The sequence below is a fragment of the Tachysurus vachellii genome, chromosome 9 (genome assembly GCF_030014155.1).
Source record: "Tachysurus vachellii isolate PV-2020 chromosome 9, HZAU_Pvac_v1, whole genome shotgun sequence".
In the NCBI taxonomy this organism is placed as follows: domain Eukaryota; kingdom Metazoa; phylum Chordata; class Actinopteri; order Siluriformes; family Bagridae; genus Tachysurus; species Tachysurus vachellii.
In genome coordinates, this window is record NC_083468.1 from 21,831,664 (window position 1) to 21,851,663 (window position 20,000).

Genomic DNA, 20,000 nt, shown 5'->3' on the forward strand with positions numbered 1-20,000 from the left:
GTAGGGATGTGTTTGCATGCCAAACTTGTGCACTTCTTGTTTCTTGCCTCTGTGTGACAAGTCATGAGGAACTAAATCTCTGTTTAAAGGATGTTAACTTGGATGATTTGCTGAAAGAAAGCTGCAGACTGCCTTGTCATTGTTTGGGGCACTTAATAGGAAACCCTAGCTCATATAGAAGTGTGCATGTGTTTGCAGGTTTGAAGGCAGGGCCAGTGAGGTGATGGTGTGTGTGTGCTGCAGTCTTGCTCCTCTGCTCATCTCTGCACTGCAGGGCAGCAGTGGCAGCAGTAGCTCGGTGCCAGCCTGCCCCATCACCTGTCCTGCATACTGACACTGGCTCAAAACAGAATCGAGAGAGAGAGATTAATGACGAGGGAATCATGGTGCCAGCTACCCCCTAATACCAGTCTAGGATACTGGCCCTACATTCTGCATAATGCTGTAACACACAGAGAAAGAGAGAGAGAAAGAGAGAGTCAGTGTATTATGGTAGATTTGATGTTTCATTCCATCCTTACCTGCACTTTTAAACTTGTGCATGCTGTAAACTTCCCTGGATGTCTGAGGCGGCATGTTTGGGCCGTGTTTTGGGCCTGCGGCGTTTCAGCTTGTCAGCTAGTCGGCTTCTCATTGCAGGTTTTAGTGGCGTGATCCTCTGTCGATGCCTCAAACAGGACACTGAGGTCAGCATTTAATCTGTATGGTAGACTGACTTTGCTTGGCTTATGTGCACTGCACTCAGCCACCCTGAACTGCACTGCATAGCTCTATTTTGCTGTGTTCAGTGTTCTTTTTTTTAGACTTGGTTGTAAAATACAACAGATTGCTGTTAGCCTATAATAATGCATCATGAAAATGATATACGCAAACATTACATATGAGAATAAGTTTAAGGTAGTCAGTCCACCCATGAATTTTCTTATGTATGATGTATAATTTTAGGAGCTATAGATCGTCTTGTGAGGTACACGTCTTTATAGTTAACAATATCTTTTTACTTGTTATCAAGCCACAGTAAAGCATGCTGCTTACCGGTTTGTTTTTGTTATAGCTAAAAATGATGATATAGCTAAAATAATGGTCTGTGATTGGTTGATTGTGGTGTAACTAAAAGAAATGAAAGAAGCTCATTTTTGGTCAGAAATCTGTGTTTTAAGACCCTAACCTCAATCTCCTTGATCTGACCAAAAATAGATTAGGACAGACAATGATTTTAACACGTGATCATATTCTGAGAAATAAACATAATCTATTTTGCCACGCTTACAGGAGACAACGTTACAAAGCATTACGTTGCTAACTACATCCGTAGACACACACCTGCTCTCACACCCCTCTCTTCTTCCCTCTTTCCACATCACCAGCTTGTCAGAATCACACTGTCATTAAACGAACACTGGCAGCTCTAATGCTTGTTTAGCACTGAGAAGCTTGTTATTTCATGGTTAAAAAAAAAACTCCCTTGGTTTTGCAAAGCACAAATTAGATTTGTTAACGATGATGTTTTCTTATACCACAGCGCTGCAAAATGCTCAATTCTGATTGGTCAGTTATTGGTCATGTTAATTAATTTTCTATAACAGCAGCTTTGAGAGTAGGTACGACCTCGAGGTTTATTAACACGCTTGTTTATTAATGTGCGTGTAATACGCTCACAGCTCTATTATATCTATACAGAGTATACAGGAACCTGTATGACAAGTGCTCCTTTAAAAAAAAAATTATGTTTTGAGATGTGGGCCGTTTTCTGTGAGGTGATGATTGTTTGTCATTTTGGGAATAAGTCTCCAGAGTCAACGCTTTGTAACAGGTAGACAGGTAGAGGTAAAGCTTTCTGTCACAGGGAAGTCTCAAGATGGATCTGTTTCATGACAAGCTTTTCTAAAGAAAGAGAAAAAGCAAAAGGCTGCGAGAGAACGACAGTTAGAACGTAAACAATGACAAGAACTTTCTTTGTCCCGTTTCAGCAACATTAACCCGAATTATTATGGACTAAAATGCATTGTCACCTAAAACATTTAAAAAATGTTCAATTTTTTGTATTATAAGAACAGTAATATAATCCAGAGCATGTTGTTATTAGAAAATAATCATCTTTTGGTGTAACTTGCATTCCTTTGCGTTAATCTGGATTACACCACCACCCTGCATTTGATTGTTATTTTATTATTATTATTCATTTGAGAAAATGTGAGAGTAAATGGTGTTTATTAAACTATAATAAATATAGGCTTTATTCATTTGGCAATGGCAAGAGAAGGAAGTGATAGCTAATGTAAACCTCAGCAGGTTTAAGGGGATCTGGCTTGCTTTGATGAACATTAATCACACTTAAAATTGTGGTTAGGATTTTAGCCCATATTTCCCCTGAATTAGAATTTTGAATCTTGAAGCATTTTATACAGCCAGAGCTTCAACCCGAGACCAAAGTGTTGATGAAGTGAAGTATCAGCTGTTTTCTGGCCTGTTTTCAGGCCACTGTGTTTTAGTTCTTAATGCGTTTTCTTTACTTTTTGAAAAGAACACAGCTTTGGAGGATCTGTTGAACAGGAAGGGGTGTATTTAATTAGGGTTTAAGGAGTTAAGAAGAGGTTTTCAGGAGAATTAGTGACGAGCGTGCCGTGTGGGATGAGAACAATGTTTACAAACTGTAGCACGGCTGAGAGAAATCTGCCACAATTCTTTCCCTGGTAAAAAAGAAAATCCATTTCACAAGTCAATAACAAACTCACAGAGCAGTGTTTAGGTGGAGACTAAGACTAAGAGTGAACTCCCTCACACAGACACACACACACACATGCACAGACTCACACACACACAAACACGTGGTTCTGTAATATAGGTCCCGCCCGTCTCGTCTGTGTAGTCTTCAGCTTTAGACCCTGGCATGAGGAAAAAAACACAAGAATGGAAGGATGTGTTTTCGTTCTCTGACCCCCCATCCCAACCCCCCACCACCACCTCCACCTCCACCTTCCTTCACATGGAGGAAATGTGAGCCGTCCTGCTTTTATCAGCTCTATTGTTTGTGATCCTCAGGGATGGAGTTTCCTGGAGGAGGCCAGAGAGCTGCACATGTTCACCAGCTTGGCTCCCATGACCAACAGCCACACTGAAGTGTTTAAGAAATCTTGCTATTTTTTTCCCCATGTCACGATTTTCTTTTTGAACTTAGCCTACATATGGAGTCAGAAATGTTAGACGAGTGTGAGTGTTAGCAGTACTGGTTCCGTGTAGACGTGAGCCTTTCCTAGCTCATATATCTGCCCGGAACGTGAGAGGAAGCGGATGGGAAGGAGAAAGAGTAAAAAAGAAAGGAGGCCATTTTTTATGCTGAAGGATGCCAGAGATGATGGTTTGGTTTTACTAGAAGCATTTGTTAATAAGTCTGTTGGGAGGAAGCGTATGTTTGGACCACCTTAGCTGATTTGCCAGCCAAAGAAACGTCGTGCTTTAATGACCTAGGTGTGCAACTCGTCTGACAGGCTCTTTGTTCCTCACAGATGTGTGTGTGTGTGTCCCTGTCTGCCCTCAGTAGGATGTTTACCATTTCACTTGGCACAGCAATGGGAGTATGAACACATGCACACTGTGAAATATGAAGCCAAAAATGCACCGAATAATATGTTTTCTTAATATGTTGCAACATTACATTATTTTCTGTGTTTAATGTGTTGGAACGTATCCCCTGCATATTGCAACCATCACTCTATATGCTAGATGCATGTATGCTAGGACACGCATCGCAATAGTCTGAAATTCAAGTTCAATTTAGCGAGGCTGGAGCTCACCATGAAAATTGGCCTGGGACACGCCTTCTGAAATGACAGAAAAGCTCAGGATTAAACAAGGAATTGCAAGTTCAGCAATAAAGAGAGAATAATGTACATTAAATGAAGTAGTAAAAGTCATAGTTTCTCAAAAATAGTTACTAAAAAGGTACTAAAAGAGTCTGATCTTTGCATTTTGTCATAAATTGATAATACATATGAGCATCAGAGCTGGCACCACTCTTATACCCAATATCGGTATTGAGTCGATAGCAGCGTAAAATGGTGGGCTCGGATATCAAAGTGAAAAAAAAGAATGCATTTGTTCAGATCCTTTAAAACGTTTGGAATCGGATTTGTAAAATGTTTGATGCAAATCGTTTTAACGCTTGGTGGTTATTTAATAAGAAAGCAGCGTTCTGTCAGTGATGAGGATTGGACCTGATTAAGGAGTGAAACAGGGTTGTGCCATCAATAATGAAAATAAATAAATAAACTGCACTGGCAGTTCAAAGGTAGTCCCATTCTGAGGTAAAAATGTACGTGGCAACACTGAATATAACGCTCTGACCAAAATGCACACAGCTAGTTTACTTGGTTTTGGGAGAAAATGAAAAGCAAACACATTAATTGTTCAAGTTTTTGTTACATCTAATTAACATACATTGTATTTCTCTTTAGCATTAATGCCCTACCTTTTGTGAGATCCTTCTGTAGGTTACTCGTATAGTCTTGTACTTCAGTTCTGTACATAACACACAGGGATTTTGGTAGAAGTACGGAAAGTCTGTACTCGGATTTCTCATCTTTCTGTGACCAGACCCGGCTAGTAAAGCCATGCTAATGTCAATGCTAATGTTGCTAAACTAATGGCTAAGCTAATATCACTAATATCTGACAAATTCTCTCCTCAGCAATCAGTAAAAGTTGCTAAAAACAAAAGATAAATATGAGAAATATGTGAAAAAGTTAAATATGATTATGTGCTAAAAATGAGCCAAAAAAGATCATGGCTCAGGGACGAGTGTACAGATGGTTAGCATGTAGCATACAGCTGTATGGATATTACTGTTCTCTTCAGTAATCAGTCCTCCGATTTTGGCTGCATTCACAACAACATTTTTCACCTTTTGCTGTTGATTTCTTGATTTATCTGAAAGTGCTGACAATTTTTTTATTGTGGTTTGAAATGGCAAGTTAACCAACCAGATAACTGATAAATGCTACATAACGTGCTAGCTGCTGAGTCTAAACATGTTCACAGACTGACAAAATCTCTTGACAGAGAATAATTCAGTGATTAATCAAACAAGAAATGTGTCACAGACATTACATCTACCAGCTAAAGGCATTTACTAAGGCAGAAAGTGTCCTTATCTACTTTTACAATGTCTTAGCTAATCCTTGAGCTCTGTAACATGTTTACATTCTTCCTTTTCATTCTCTATACATCAGGGGGTCCATTGTCTAGAAGTCGTTCTGTTTTCTTTACATTTAAGGCATTTGGCAGACGCCCTTATCCAAAGAAACTTAATTTTTTTTTTTATATACAACTGGGCAACTGAGGGTTAAGAGCCTTGCTCAAGTGCCCAGCAGTGGACCTGGGATTCAAACTCACAACCTTCTGATTGGTAGTCAAACACCTTAAACACTAGGCTACCACATCCTCTGTGTTTGTCATGCCTCTGTTCGTAATAGTTTTAATCTGCTTTTTTTTTTTTTTTTTTAGTCCAAAGCGTCAAATTATTGTCAATGACTCTTTTCAGACATTTCAGTACTCTAGGTTGGTGTCTTTTTAGTACCGAGCCCTGTTCAGAATAGCTTTTGTAGATCCTTTATGAGGATGAAGTTTATTTCCTACATGGAAAAGGCTTCTTCTCTTATCATAGTATCATAGTATCATTGATTCAATGCATTGTGGGAAATGGCATTGTAAAGAATGTTGGGCTCTGAATTTGTTTGTGTGTGTGTGTGTTATGGAGATGAAGACGTAGACAGAATGTGCTCTGCGTGTCTGTTTTTGTGCTTGTAGGATTGGTGGTTGTTACAAGCTCCTGTATCTAATATTATTATACATAACCGATAAAGTGGCTATAGTTCATAGCAACCTTCTTGTACAGCAGTTATCTTTAACATGCAGGGTGAACCGAGTAAAAAGGGCCAAAACGTTTTAACATGCTTAGGTTTTTGAAAAACGCTTGCACTCCATGGAAGATTGTATTTTTTTGCTTGAGTGCAAATCAGCGAGCTTGCACGTGGGTGCAGAAGAGTGTAGACGTGGGTGTGTGTGTGTGTAAAAAGAGTTGCTATTCTTGTCTTATCATGATGACCCAGTATTTACGGTGGATTTCACCCTGCTGTGAATATCTCAGTGAATGTGTCATGGTTGATCTCACTCTCTCACACTCTCTGTCTCTCTGTAGATGACGGAGGGTCGGCGATGTCAGGTCCATCTCCTGGATGACAGGAAATTGGAGCTCCTTGTGCAGGTGAGTCACTTATTCTCCTCCCTCTCTGCATGCAAGTAAACACCATGTCCTTTTTACACCAGCATATCCAAAGCTCAGTGATGCGATACAGTAATGACGCATTCAGACCTTCTTTGCACTCACTGACTCTTAAAGCGCTGCACTGCCAAGGTGTACAAGATGTGTCTGTTTTTATGATCAGTGTCTCAGATTTCATCTCACTTGTGTGAGAAGGGAAATCCTCTCTATTCCTTTGAGAGTTAATTACCACCTCCCTGATAGAGGAGGACTCATTGTGTGTGTCTGTGAGAGTCGAGCTCAGTTTTCTAATCTTTCTTTGAAATCTCTCTTCCATTTTTTGTGTACAAAGCAGTTTTGTAGTGATTGTACATTGATGCTGCTTTTGTTGCTTTGCCTCTGTGTTTAGCCATATCACATTTGAAATTGGAAAAAAACTAAACTTGTTTAGTTGGTTAAACAACAGCTTCCCTGAGAAAAAAAGGCATTGCAATCTACTCTTGGGGGAATGCTGTGTGACATTGTGTGTTATTCATCGCTAGTTTTGATACATATTTCGAAAAAAGTCAATATCGACTAAGTAATGCTTTGCCGGTGATGGTAAACTATTTAGTTCAGCGATATGCAGGTTGGATCTTTGAGGATATAATTATCCGCTTTGCTGTGCATGAGCTTTATAAGCATCAGAGATGTTATTGTGGATGTCAGAATGGCTGTCACTGTTACCTGAGCACCAGGTGAAAAAACAAAACTTCTCACAAATCTCTCAGCACTCTTTTGTGAACGATCACCTCTATCTGCATTGGAAACATATCTAACTAAATTACAGTGAAGAGAACAAAACTTTCATCTCTGGTCATTTACTATAAATGTATTTTATTACCCCCTCTGTGTCCTTTGTGTAGCTTGTTTTCCAGCCATTCTTTGTTTTCGGGTCATTGTACGCATTTGAAAGTTAGCTCCGGCTACATTCAGATCCAAGCATCCTGTTCTGCTTAAAAGGTGAATCAGTTGGAATCAGACTGAACAAGATCTGTCCAAGCATTCACCATCTTACAGCCATCACTACACACCAGTACTTTATAATGCAGCTCCAGTTTTTCTCAGTCTGTAAAACAGTTAACTGTTTAAATTGTTTGCACTGGTTTCTGCAACACAGTTCTGTTATTCTGTGTAGATTGTCTTTAACATCCTGAGTATTATTGTCATTTTCATCACATTGTCATGTATTCCAGCACTACAGCTGCTCTATTATTTATCAGCCCCTGAATGACACAACATTTAAAACACAGCTGAAATTGATTTGACTTGAAAGGAGGTGCTTTTAGACAGCAGCATGGTTCTGGTTGTGGCGGAGCTAAAAAACGTCTTAACCTACCCTTGGATGCATGTACAAATCATAAAGTGTGCCTTTAAAATTTGGTTAAATCTGCCTCTTATTTTTTAACTTCTTTTTTAAATAACCTCAAGTGTTTTGGCTTCTATTGTACTGTATATTTTTGCAAATATGTTTGTAGATGTTTGTGTGAATGTGTGTGGGAGAGAAAGAGAGAGAGCTGTCAGGTTACTATGCAGCATCCTCACAAGTTAATCTGGCATGTATGTGTTGCCATAACAACCCCACTGGGTGATATCATGGCCGATGAAGACAGACACACACAGTCTGTTGTGAGGGGCGGACCCTTCCCTTAATACAATCAGCTCAAATAAAGTCGTTTAGGATGAGCTCTGCCTTCATATCAACTCAACCGAGTCCTTTGTCACAGCCTCCCCAGTTTCAAAGTGCCATGAAAATATCTTTTTGTCTCCTTAACAAGCACTCCTTCCTCTTAATGTCCTCGCCTTCAACACACGTGACAACACACTCAGGAAATCTGTTTAAGAGACAAATCGCAGCATTCCAAGCCTAACATAATTTAGGACACACATGCGGTTTGCATTCAGTTTATTCTCTCTCGGTCAGTCTCACTTTTTTTTTCTTTGCAAGCTGTTTGTCAGATGATTACCCATGCAGACCTGATAGCTGTAGTGTCCAATCTAATTTGAATTGTTCTTTAATTGTTGGAGGTATATAAGTGATTATATTCTATCACCTTTCTGACAGGCAAAGCCATTTAGATGAGACTGGACCTTTTAAAAAGTCAGAGAAGAAGATGAAAAAAGAGAAATATGGTAAAAGAGGCTGAATTGTGGGTTGAAAGTGGAGAAAGAAGGGTGACGTCTTACAGAAAGTTAGGACATGTCGACCACAAACCTGCCAACCTTTACTCATTTTATGTAGGAGCTCTACAAAAGTAGAATACTAACAGTTTGTGTGGCTGAAGGCTTCAGTGTTTATTATATTCAGTTTTAAGGCTTCTATAGCTTCTCTAGCTTTTTATCTCCCATATTGTCATCCACATTTCATATATATTTGTGGACGGACACTGAGTCACATTCCACACTTTATGACCTTATTTATCAGTCCTATAAAAGTGTGATTTCTCCACCCAAAGCAAGCGTTAACTTTAGCTTGCTGCCGTTAGATGTCAATGTAATTCTGTAAGCGAGGGACGGTGCCTCTCTGGGTAAAAAACAGGCCCAAATGCAGGGATAGGAAAACTAACTATTTGATTAACAAGATAACAAGGGGAACTAAGACAAGAAACACTGGGAAAAACATAACTAAACTAGAAATGAATCCAAAACTCAAAACTACGTAACACAATACACAGACCGAAGGCACCGAACAGAAAACACGGACAAAGACAAACACGGAGACAAGGATTCTGCCACCGCCAAATGGCTAAAAATGGGAAACAATTAAAGACACATAACGATCAGGTGTTAAGAGGCGGGAAGGAAAATAGATGATTTGATTAGTGAAAACGATGTGAATATGAAACATAAACAACAGCACTTGACGTAATACAAAAACACACACTGCCAGAATGCCCCCTAGTGCACCAGCAGAGAATGTCCAAACAGAACCCTCTGTTTCATTTATCTTTCTCTTTCCTTTTTGCAGTTTTACTTCTTTCTTCTTTGTCCATCTGTTCATGCGGGGTCATAGGCAGGTTAATCAGGCCAGGGGGGATACCAATCTCCCAGATTTCTCTCGGAACACATTTTCTTGCATCAGGGATTTCAGAGATGATTTCAGTGTCGACCGAAGCTACAGCACATTCTCATTGCTCTGTTCTTGTTGAAGGTCAAGCAAGTCTCATTTCTAGCTCCTGTTCTGAAAATATGCTTAGGTACAAGTTTTCTTTGAAGCTGAGTGGAATCAGATTGGTGCCGGTCTGCTATGCAACAGCTATGCAAGAGCAAAACATGTGTGCATGTGTGCACTACACTCCTGGCTCTTTTATTGAATGTTGAGGTAGAAGTTTGTCCATGTATTAGATTTATAATTGTACAAGATTTCCTATACAAAAGGAGCTGACTTCGGTTTGGCAGGAAAGTTCCAAGATCTGAGCTAGCGTTCTTCATTCAAGCTGAGACTCCATGAAGCTAGGGGCTAAAGCTCACAGAGATAATGAATGAATTAGCTGGATTGGGTTGTTCTGTAGATGTCAAGAATTGACATTACCCAAGATTAGATTTCATAGTGTTATAGATAAATGGATGGATGGCTGAATGGATAGATAGATATATGTGCTTTTAGATATGAATTCATTAAAACTGGCCACATTTTGTTTAATGTTTGTGCTTGACTCCAGAAATAATTGTCCACAATTCCAAATGAACTCAGTTGTTGAAGATGATGAATGAGTTTTATGACTGTGCTATGGACATGACTACATCTGTATATAGACTATTGTACAAATATCAGTAAATGTTCTCATATGTTTTATATGAAAACATTTCCGATGGCTTAATTCAAAACAGAGACTGGAACAAGCCCTCTTAATAGCGAATTAGCCTACTTAATAGTGAATACACGACTTATTTTCTTTATACATGAGCAGAAAATACCTAAACCAAAATGAAAGCATGCATTTTATTTCATTTGAGAACAGGAAATTGCAAATTGAGCATGTATAAATTAGCTAAATTTTGTATAAAATCATCTATTTTCTGACTACTAGTATCCACATTACTGTAAAAAATTTGCTTTGAAGAGCAAGTAGTAAAGATTTTTAAAAACTAGTTAGCTTCTAGTGCTAATAGAGAATTCTAGAAAAATACAGTATCTGTGCTTAGCTAGTGATAAATAGCATTTAGCTCAGCTAGATCAGGTGACTTTTGGTTTAATAGAAAGTAAAATATAATTTTTTTTCTAGTTTTTTTTTTCCTGTCTATGTGTGTACACAGGTTTGTAAGCTAGGTATTGCTTCTACATGTGGCAGCTTGTTGTGAGTCAGATTTTGAACCATGTGTGTCCTCTCTGGGCTAGTCTTTCATTAGCAGGCTGTAATTTCCCTCTGCTATAATTTTGGCTAATGGTGGCTTGTGTATTAGGGTGGAGGTCTGAGGTAAAAACTTAGCTATATCCATAGCATCTGTTTGTTGTACATCATACTGACTTCACTCTTGTCCTGAAGGGTTTCCATGTTCCTTGTGTTTTTTCTTTGCTTTTATTTTTCTCTCCTCAGATGACATTTAAACTGTGCATATGTGTCTGTGAGAGCTGCTAATCCCCTAAAATACAGTTGCACTGCAAGCTAATGCAAGCTTTGGTAAACCAAAGCACAGAGTCATGCCGTGTCAGCCGCTGCCAGTCACCAGCAACAAAGAAAAACCTTTGTGGTACAAATCTACACTAATCCGCTTTAAAAAGACAGACCTGTTTTGTGGTGCTCTACTTATTTTTTCAAAAAACGGCACATCAACTTTTCAGGGACCTGCATTCATGAAAGTGCATTCTTTTAAAATTATTTATTATGCCACACAGATATCACAGTTAGTATCTGATAAAAATCAAGTGAGGAAAACAATTTAATATGTCCTCCAGTTCCCACAGTTCCCTGACTGTGATGGTTGTGTTAGGATTAATTTGAAGAAGTAATCGTTGTTAAGGAAACTGAAAGAAAGAGTTATTTGTGACAGCTAATATAGCCAGTCAGCAAAAGTTCAGACTTTCGTAACTTGTTAGTTAGCTAGCTAGCTAACAGTAGAAGGTAACGCTCCATATAAAAAACATGGCTACAAATATGGCTTTTATCTTTATATTTGAAATCTAAGTAAAAAATTGTCTCAATGAACCGATAAATGTGCAGCTTTTTATTTTATCGGACAAAATCTAGCGCTAGCTGGGCTATCTAGGCTATCTGAATCATGCATACATATCTAGTCATACCTACAGACTAATGGTCATACTATAACCTGAGAGTGAGTAAGACATTGTTGATTTTTAATTTAAAATTATTTTGCTAATTTAATTCAATTAAATAATAAAAATCCTCATGTACATCTGTTCATAATTTAGTCTTAGACCCTGTGATTGTGATCCATGGTTTATTTCATTATACGATCATTCCAGGTTATTTCTCATATACTCCCAGTGCATTGCGGGTCATTTGTATTATACGTATTATAGGCAAAGTATTACGTGGAAGTATATCGCCGCTGAAGTGAGTAGTGAGTTGTTATGATGCCAAACCAAGGTGTTCATAGGAAATAAATAAGAAATTGATGAAGCTTGTCCTTTTATCGTGTGGCACTATAATGTTAGGCCTTCAACTGATTCTCTGTGTTATTAAATCACGGTACACCGGATATTCTTCCTGCATCAGTGCATACATGGATTACATAATACCCACTTCAGAAGCTTGTCTGAAAAGAGAGAGAGAGAGAGAGAGAGAGAGAGAGAGAGAGAGAGAGAGCACTCAGGTGTTGACATCAACTGGGTGTTGAATAATCTGATCATCTCACCATGTTACTTCCTGTTTACATTTCACAAAGGCCTACCGTGGTATCCAGATTAAATGAAACGTCATCTTGATATATGAAGTGAAGATGCATCGAAAGCAAATACAGCTCATGAACTACACACTGAATTATTCATCAGTTTCAAATCCCAGGCTTCATCCGTACGGTTAATCTGCGTCAAGAAGAAGTAAAGAGCCACTAAAGAACTAATCCATTCATGAATTTTTAAATCCAATAAGAGATGTTCTTATTTAGTAAAATTGTGAGCACAGCAGAATTAACGAAAAAATTGCCCATTTGATTCCTGGCATATATGTAAAAAAAAATGCATTAATGAAGCATTTGTCAAACAAGCATACTGTTAATCCTGGGTGTGGAATCAGTGTGTGTTAAATATTCATGTGATATTCGAGTGCATAAAACTTACGGCTATGAAAAAGGTTAACTTATTGCATGTGACTTAATGCTAGGACAAAAGTGTAAAGTTAAACATAAAAATACAAAATAGCAAGAATCATGAATTGTAACAAAGGAAACTAAAATCTTCTGCTTACAGTGTAATTAAATTCAATTCTGGGAATTTTCAAATGGTGGAAGCATGACCTATTGTTATTTATTAAGTTATTATAAATTAATTATTTATAACTTATACCCACAAAAATACAAAACCACAGTGTTATTTATTCATCATGCTAAATACCATAATCACCTGATTACTGCTTTTCTATGTGGAGTGTTGAGATAAGAAAACAGGACAGACAGACAGACAGACAGACAGACAGACAGACAGACAGACAGACAGACAGACAGACAGACAGATAGATAGATAGATAGATAGATAGATAGATAGATAGATAGATAGATAGATAGACAGACAGATTACAAAAGTGGTGAAAGATTTCAACAATTTTCAGTTGATATTTCCTAGAAAAATCTAATGACAAATATATGAAGGTCATTGGGGACAAGGACAAAAACAACGGCTAAGCCAGTGTGGACTGAATGTGTGTTGTTACAGTATAGAACTATATCATATCAGTGAAAAAGTGTTTTACTTGTCCATATTGTGGTGTTTTGCATCATTCCCTAACAGGAAATAATTCATCAGTCATTTAGCCTCTTTAAACCCCTTTTCTGATCACCTCCCACTGCTGAACTCAGATTAATGTACCAGACATGTTTATCTACGTACACAACACTGATGTTCTGGCTAGTAAATACATGTTCTAGCTACAGTGTTGTTCAAAGCTGTTTTGAGAGTGGAAGCTGGATGATTTCTTCTTGCCATAGCAACTGTGTTGCCATAACAACAACTAAGGCACATCAGCTGGTTTAAAAGTTTGTACTGATTTCTTACAAAATACATAAACGGACAACATCAGGCTTCACCGTGCAGGGTACAGGGAGGATCGGGGAAATACATTACACACACTCAAACACACACACACACACACACATGCATGCACACTCACTCTCTGCCTCAAGCAGTCAGTGATTGGGAGTTGTGGTTGATTTAAAACCGCTTCCTCCGTCTGTCTCACCCACACACACACACACACACACACAAACACGTGCGCACACACTAATTGAGGAAGTATATTTTCCAATCCACATGCGCCAAAGAACTGTTTGATACAAACAGATGCATAAAAACATTTAAAAGTGTGATTTATTAGGAACCTCTTAAAAATAATGAGGTCAAACCAGACCAAAATTTCTGTAGCTTGTAGAGTGATGAGGAATAAATAAATGTTGAATACAGCAATGCTGAGTTCAGCAGAAATTGTATGATGAGGTCATACTTCTCGGATAATTTTCACAGGGTCTCAACAGGACAGTTGTTTGTGGTAGAAATGGAGTAGATGACAGTAATGGAGAATGATGACAGTATACAAACTCTTCCATTTGCTCTTATTTTCTTTTCTTTCTTTCTCTTCACATGTTGGAATTGTGTACTTGTTTTATTGTACCCGTGTTATTTCTCCTGTACGTTGTGCCGGAACACATAAATGATTGTGTGCGTTTGTGTGTGTGTGTCTGTATCTACAGTATCTGTGTGTATGTTTGCTTGTGGGTGTTTGTTTGAGTTAATGAAAAGGGGCCTGTGTTTAACAGAAACAATAATTAGGGTGTTAAAGTACGGGCCTGTTGACAGCACATGGTACACAAACACACAGCAACATGACCATAGGGAGTGTGTGTGTCCGTGCGTGCGTGTGTACTGTGTATAGAGCATGGGGAGTTAACCATGTTATAGAAAGTGTATAAATTGTTTCACAGTAACCTGGATGTAGTAATCCTGGACCTGGAATTTCTGAGGACACACACACAATCACACATACACACACAAACACACACACACACACACACACACACACGTTTGCTGAAACTGTTACGTCACTTGTTGTGTTGAAGAGATTCCAGAATGCATCTCTATAACAGCAGGAAGCAAACCACTGGTTTTTATATTTGCTGTATTTCTATAGTAACAGCTAACACACAGGGACTTGTGTGTGTGTGTGTGTGTGTGTGTGTGTGTGTGTAGGTGTTAACAGTAACTGTGTGTGTGTGCGTGTGCTTTAGAGTGCTGATTTATTGCCAAATTGCCATTACAATTCTCATTTTCTGTCATTTTAGCCCAAGCTGATGGCTAAGGACCTGCTGGATCTGGTAGCTTCGCACTTCAACCTGAAAGAGAAAGAGTATTTTGGAATCTCCTACACTGACGACACGTGAGTTGATCACAGTCACTATTACACACCTGGAAATCAATAATCATGTCATGTTTAAAAGATGGACACTCTCTCGTCTGTCTATCTCTCGGCACCGCTCATTTTCCTGTTGTCGTTTCTATTCTTGCTCGTTTTCTTATTTTTGGCGTCTCTGACTTTTTCTTGCTGTATTTCTACACCTACACTCAAACTCTCTCTCACACACACACACACACACACACACACACACAAACTCCACACAAAAAAAACGCTCCCACAGCCATGTAAGTTCTCTCTACGGGACTGTGGTATTTGTAGTCTTGAAACATTTTGAATTCTAGTCAGTTGAACTTTGACCCGAGCTTCACAGCAGTTTCCGAGACGCCAGGCTGCAGTCGCCGGGGAAATGCTAATAAACTCATGGCTGGTTCTTCTGCTATGTTTCTTCTCACTGTCAAACACACACACAAGCACACACACACACACACACAGACTGCTTCACATTATTCTCTTTCTCAGTAAGCTCTGTGTGATTGTTGTAACTATGAAAGCTATGTTACCGATTATGCAACAAGAGCGGGCGATATGACAAAAATAAACATCAGTATGATATTCAGACATCTCTATCACGCATACACCAAATCATGAAATACGCTCGGCTCAGCTGTTGTTGATCCTGATACCGAGAGTCACGTTGGCGATGGTGTGGCTTAGATTTAACAGACCCAACTGCAGGGATAAAGATGAAACATGTTTTATTAGATGGAACAAAAGATGATTTAACTTGAACAAACACAATATAAAGCAAAACGAGAACACATAAAGTGCATGACAAAAACAAGATTGCTTAAAACATGGAAACAAAACATAACAGCACACAACGGCAAAGATAACGCACGTTGTGAACAATGACTCGACAAACAATCGACACAAGAGGAAGGGAATAAATAACAAACATTAGGAGTAATGGGAAACACGTGAACGCATACCAGACGTAATCACATGTCGATAACAACAGTACACCTGCCAGTGCCTCCCAGTGCCCCGGCAGGGCAAAGTCCCAGTCTCTGGTACTGAGAGTGTGCAGCATGGAAGCTCTTGTCCATCAGCAGAGCTCTTTTTATACATTAATGACCGCTTTACTCTGGACGGATGACACCAGCTCTACAGCAGTGTCTCCGAGGCGTTTCCGTCACCCTAGAAAAACACGTCCAGAACAGACTCCAGTGCGAATGTATAGTCACGTGCAACCTGCTGCACTGTGTGACGTTGATTTCAAATTTTGTTGAAATTTGTAGAAATTTGATTTTAAATTTCACTTTGAAGGACGTTATAAAAACAGCAGAAGGAATTCCTTCAGCAGTAAGTGACACAGGAGGAAGATTAAAAAATATATTGCGTACACCTTTACGTTGCATACAGATTAATAACAAAAAGACAATATTTTATCAAAGCAAAAGAAAAATTAAGTCTCGTTTTCCCAGCATAGAATAACTTTCAGACTAACAATTTATTTTTCCGCCTTAAACGTCCACTTCACTGTTTTAATCACCCAGTTTACATAACAGACATCTCACACAAATCACATTACATCACATCCTTTTAATATGAAGCGATAGAATCTCCTAAGCTGATGATTGGAGCGTGTGATGGGACAGTACCATAACTCACCATAACTCTCAGCTCTATGCTGGTGCTTTTCAGGGGTCACTTCAGCTGGCTGCAGTTAGACAGGCGTGTGCTGGAGCACGAGTTCCCCAAAAAATCCGGCCCCATCGTCCTCTACTTCTGTGTGAGGTGAGTGCTGCTGGAGAACACTTGAGTGCCTGAGTACACAAACACACACACGTCATTTACTGGGTCATAACAATTGGCATCAGACAATATAAATATAAACATCGGAGGTATTTTCTTCTGTTATTGTGTATTTGTTTTTATGGATTTTGTGTTATAAATGTGTTTTAAATAATAATAATGACATTAATAATAATAAGAAGAAGAAGAAAAAGAAGAAGAAGTATAACACTTAATAACGCTTAGTATAACACGACTTGCTTGAAACACTGAGGTAAAACATTCATTCATTCATTCATTTTCCACCGCTTATCCGAACTACCTCGGGTCACGGGGAGCCTGTGCCTATCTCAGGCGTCATCGGGCATCAAGGCAGGATACACCCTGGACGGAGTGCCAACCCATCGCAGGCCACACACACACACACTCTCATTCACTCATGCAATCACACACTACGGACAATTTTCCAGAGATGCCAATCAACCTACCATGCATGTCTTTGGACCGGGGGAGGAAACCGGAGTACCCGGAGGAAACCCCCGAGGCACGGGGAGAACATGCAAACTCCACACACACAAGGTAGAGGTGGGAATCGAACCCCGACCCTGGAGGTGTGAGGCGAACGTGCTAACCACTAAGCCACCGTGCCCCCGAGGTAAAACATAATAATAATAATAATAATAAAAAGAAGAAGAAGATCAGAAATAATCAGAAATATCTTAAGTAGCGTTATGCCATGCACACACACACACACACACATGCACGCTTATAATCTACCTGCAGAGTCTGTAATTTAAGTATGTGCTGAATGTATTTGTTGTCTGTATGCAACAGAGTACTGTTTTAATTAATTTGACTTCAATGAGCAGCTTTTGCAATGAAAACCCTTCACACTGTGACAGTAAAGTGGTCCACAGGGGTGTGTGTGTGTGTATGTGTGTTTGCATGTGCATGTGCGAGTTTGGGTTTCTGTCGCAGCAAATTAACAGGGTCAGCAGCAACACACTCGCACATAAACGCCTATAAAATGAGTTTGACCCGGGACTTAACCCGTCGCCGTGGGAGCCGTCAGCCAATCGGGAGCTGCTGTTCCTCTCATTAACCCCCTCATTAATCTTGCCGTCATGGAAACAGCAGCATTCCATTCAGACTGTGTTCATAATTTAGAAATTTGAGAAAATCATGAGCTCATGAGATTTATTCAATTTATTACTCAAACAGCCTGATGCACACTTTTACAGTTTCATATGACACGTGTGTGTCATCTGCTGTTTTCTTTCTTTCTTTCTTTCAAATCACATGTTTATATTAAGGCACTCATCCGAATACATTATTGTTTCTATAGTAACAAGTTACACACAGATTGTGACTGAACTACTATGGGACATGTAATAAAGTGCTGTAGTAACAGTAACGTCACATCACCACATTGTTGATTGTTCTCTTATAGAACAGCAGGTCTGCTGTGTTTTATCTACATCTACATGTACATTTGTATGTGTTGTATGTGCTTTCTATGTAACATAAGCTTTTTAATAAAGGTGTAATAAACTTTTTTTTTTTTTTTCCAAAAAAAAAATAGCATCATGAAAAATAATTGTGATTTTCATATTGAATAAATTAGGATTTTAGTCTTCAGTTGCCAGTATTAGGTGCTAGTGTGTGTGTGTTTGTATGTCTGTGTGTGTTTGTGTGTGTGTGTGTCTGTGTGTTTGTGTGTTTGTATGTATATGTTTGTGTTTGTATGTCTGTGTGTGTTTGTATATGTGTGTGTTTGTGTATATGTGTATATGTGTGTCTGTGTGGGTGTGTGCGTGTATATGTGTGAATAATCCTCTGTTCAGCTCTTGATTAGAATATTGATTGAAGGAAGCTGAAGTCTTTGATGCGTGTAAAAGACTCTCTCGACCCCCTCACTCACATGTCTAATTAAATCAGCTGCCAATACTATTTTAATTCCCTCACACACACACACACACACACACACATTTTCTCTCACCATTAAATGCTTGCTGTAAGTTGTGTGTGAGTGAGTGTTAAGGTCTTTTAGTGTATTGTATAAATAGTGTATTGTAATTATGCTACTACGTGACTTTCTCGAAACACTGAGGTAAAGCATAATCACAGCGAGACGTGATGTACCTCACAATATTTTGCAGTCTCAGCTGTCAAGTTCTTCTTAGGGAATCTTAGTCTTTCACACTCATCAAGGCTTTGTCTTTTTAAAACACAAGCCAAAACACGATGGCAGGACGGAGCACAGCCCACATAGAGAAATATTCTTCCATATGCAGTTTGGAATTTTGCCCAAAGAGGTTCATCCCCTACTTTAAAACATTTCAGAGCACATTGAGGATTTACTGTCATCTTTTTTTTTTTCAAAGTGTGTGTGCTGACAATGATAGCAACAGAGAGAGAGAGCGATAGCGAGAGAGACAGCAATAGTGAGAGAGGAGAGAGAGACAGTAAGAGAGAGAGACAGTGATAGCAAGAAAGACAGAGAGATAGGGAGAGACAGACAGAAATTGTGAGAGAGAGAGGGAGAGAGAGAGAGCAATATTGAGAGATAGAGAGAGATAGCGATAGAAGAGAGAGAGCGATAGCGAGACAGCAATAGTGAGAGAGAGAGAGAGAGAGAGAGAGAGAGCGATATTGTGCACGAGAGAGACAGCAATAGTGAGAGAGAGAGAGAGAGAGAGAGAGAGAGAGAGACAACAATAGAGAGAGAGAGAGACAGCAATAGTGAGAGAGAGAGAGAACAATAGAGAGAGAGAGAGAGAGAGAGAGAGAGAGAGAGAGAGAGAATGAGACTGCAATATCACGCACGAGAGAGAGAGACAGCAATAGTGAGAGAGAGACTGTGATTTTGCACACAAGAGAGAGAGACAGCGCTGGCAAGAGAGAGAGCGATAGCGAGAGAGCCAGAAATAGTGAGAGAGAGAGAGCGATAGTGAGAAAGAGAGAGAGAAAGAGAGAGACAGAAATAGTGAGAGAAAGAGAAACAGCAATAGCATTCACGAGAGAGAGACAGCGATAGCAAGAGAGAGAGCTGTGTAGTGTTGGTCATTTCTGACCCCTGCTGGTTAACATATGCAGATTCTCTAACTCAGCATGTCTGCATTTGCATTCAGTATCAGCTACGGCTTTACTTTTTAAAACACAAACAAGCCCTAACATTCCACCAGGATGCTTAACTGCACTCTGTGTTGTGTATTTCATTCTGTACAGGTTTTATATAGAGAGCATCTCTTACCTGAAGGACAACGCCACCATCGAACTGTTTTTCCTCAATGCCAAGTCCTGCATTTATAAGGTGAGTTCAGCCATGAATTATATGTTTACAAGTAAATTTACATAAAACTGGTTGTATATTAGATAAGTTC

General features: G+C 39.2%; 1 protein-coding gene across 7 annotated transcripts in view; it reads left to right on the forward strand.

Moving 5' to 3' along the window:
• Positions 1-20,000, forward strand: part of frmd4a (FERM domain containing 4A) — an 89,442-nt gene that overhangs the window by 32,163 nt on the left and 37,279 nt on the right. For all 7 annotated transcript variants that reach the window (XM_060878237.1, XM_060878236.1, XM_060878239.1 and 4 more), the window contains exons 2-5: positions 6,197-6,262; positions 14,750-14,844; positions 16,528-16,620; positions 19,846-19,930. In XM_060878237.1, coding sequence (XP_060734220.1) covers positions 6,197-6,262; positions 14,750-14,844; positions 16,528-16,620; positions 19,846-19,930 — 339 coding nt within the window. The remainder of the gene's footprint in view (positions 1-6,196; positions 6,263-14,749; positions 14,845-16,527; positions 16,621-19,845; positions 19,931-20,000) is intronic.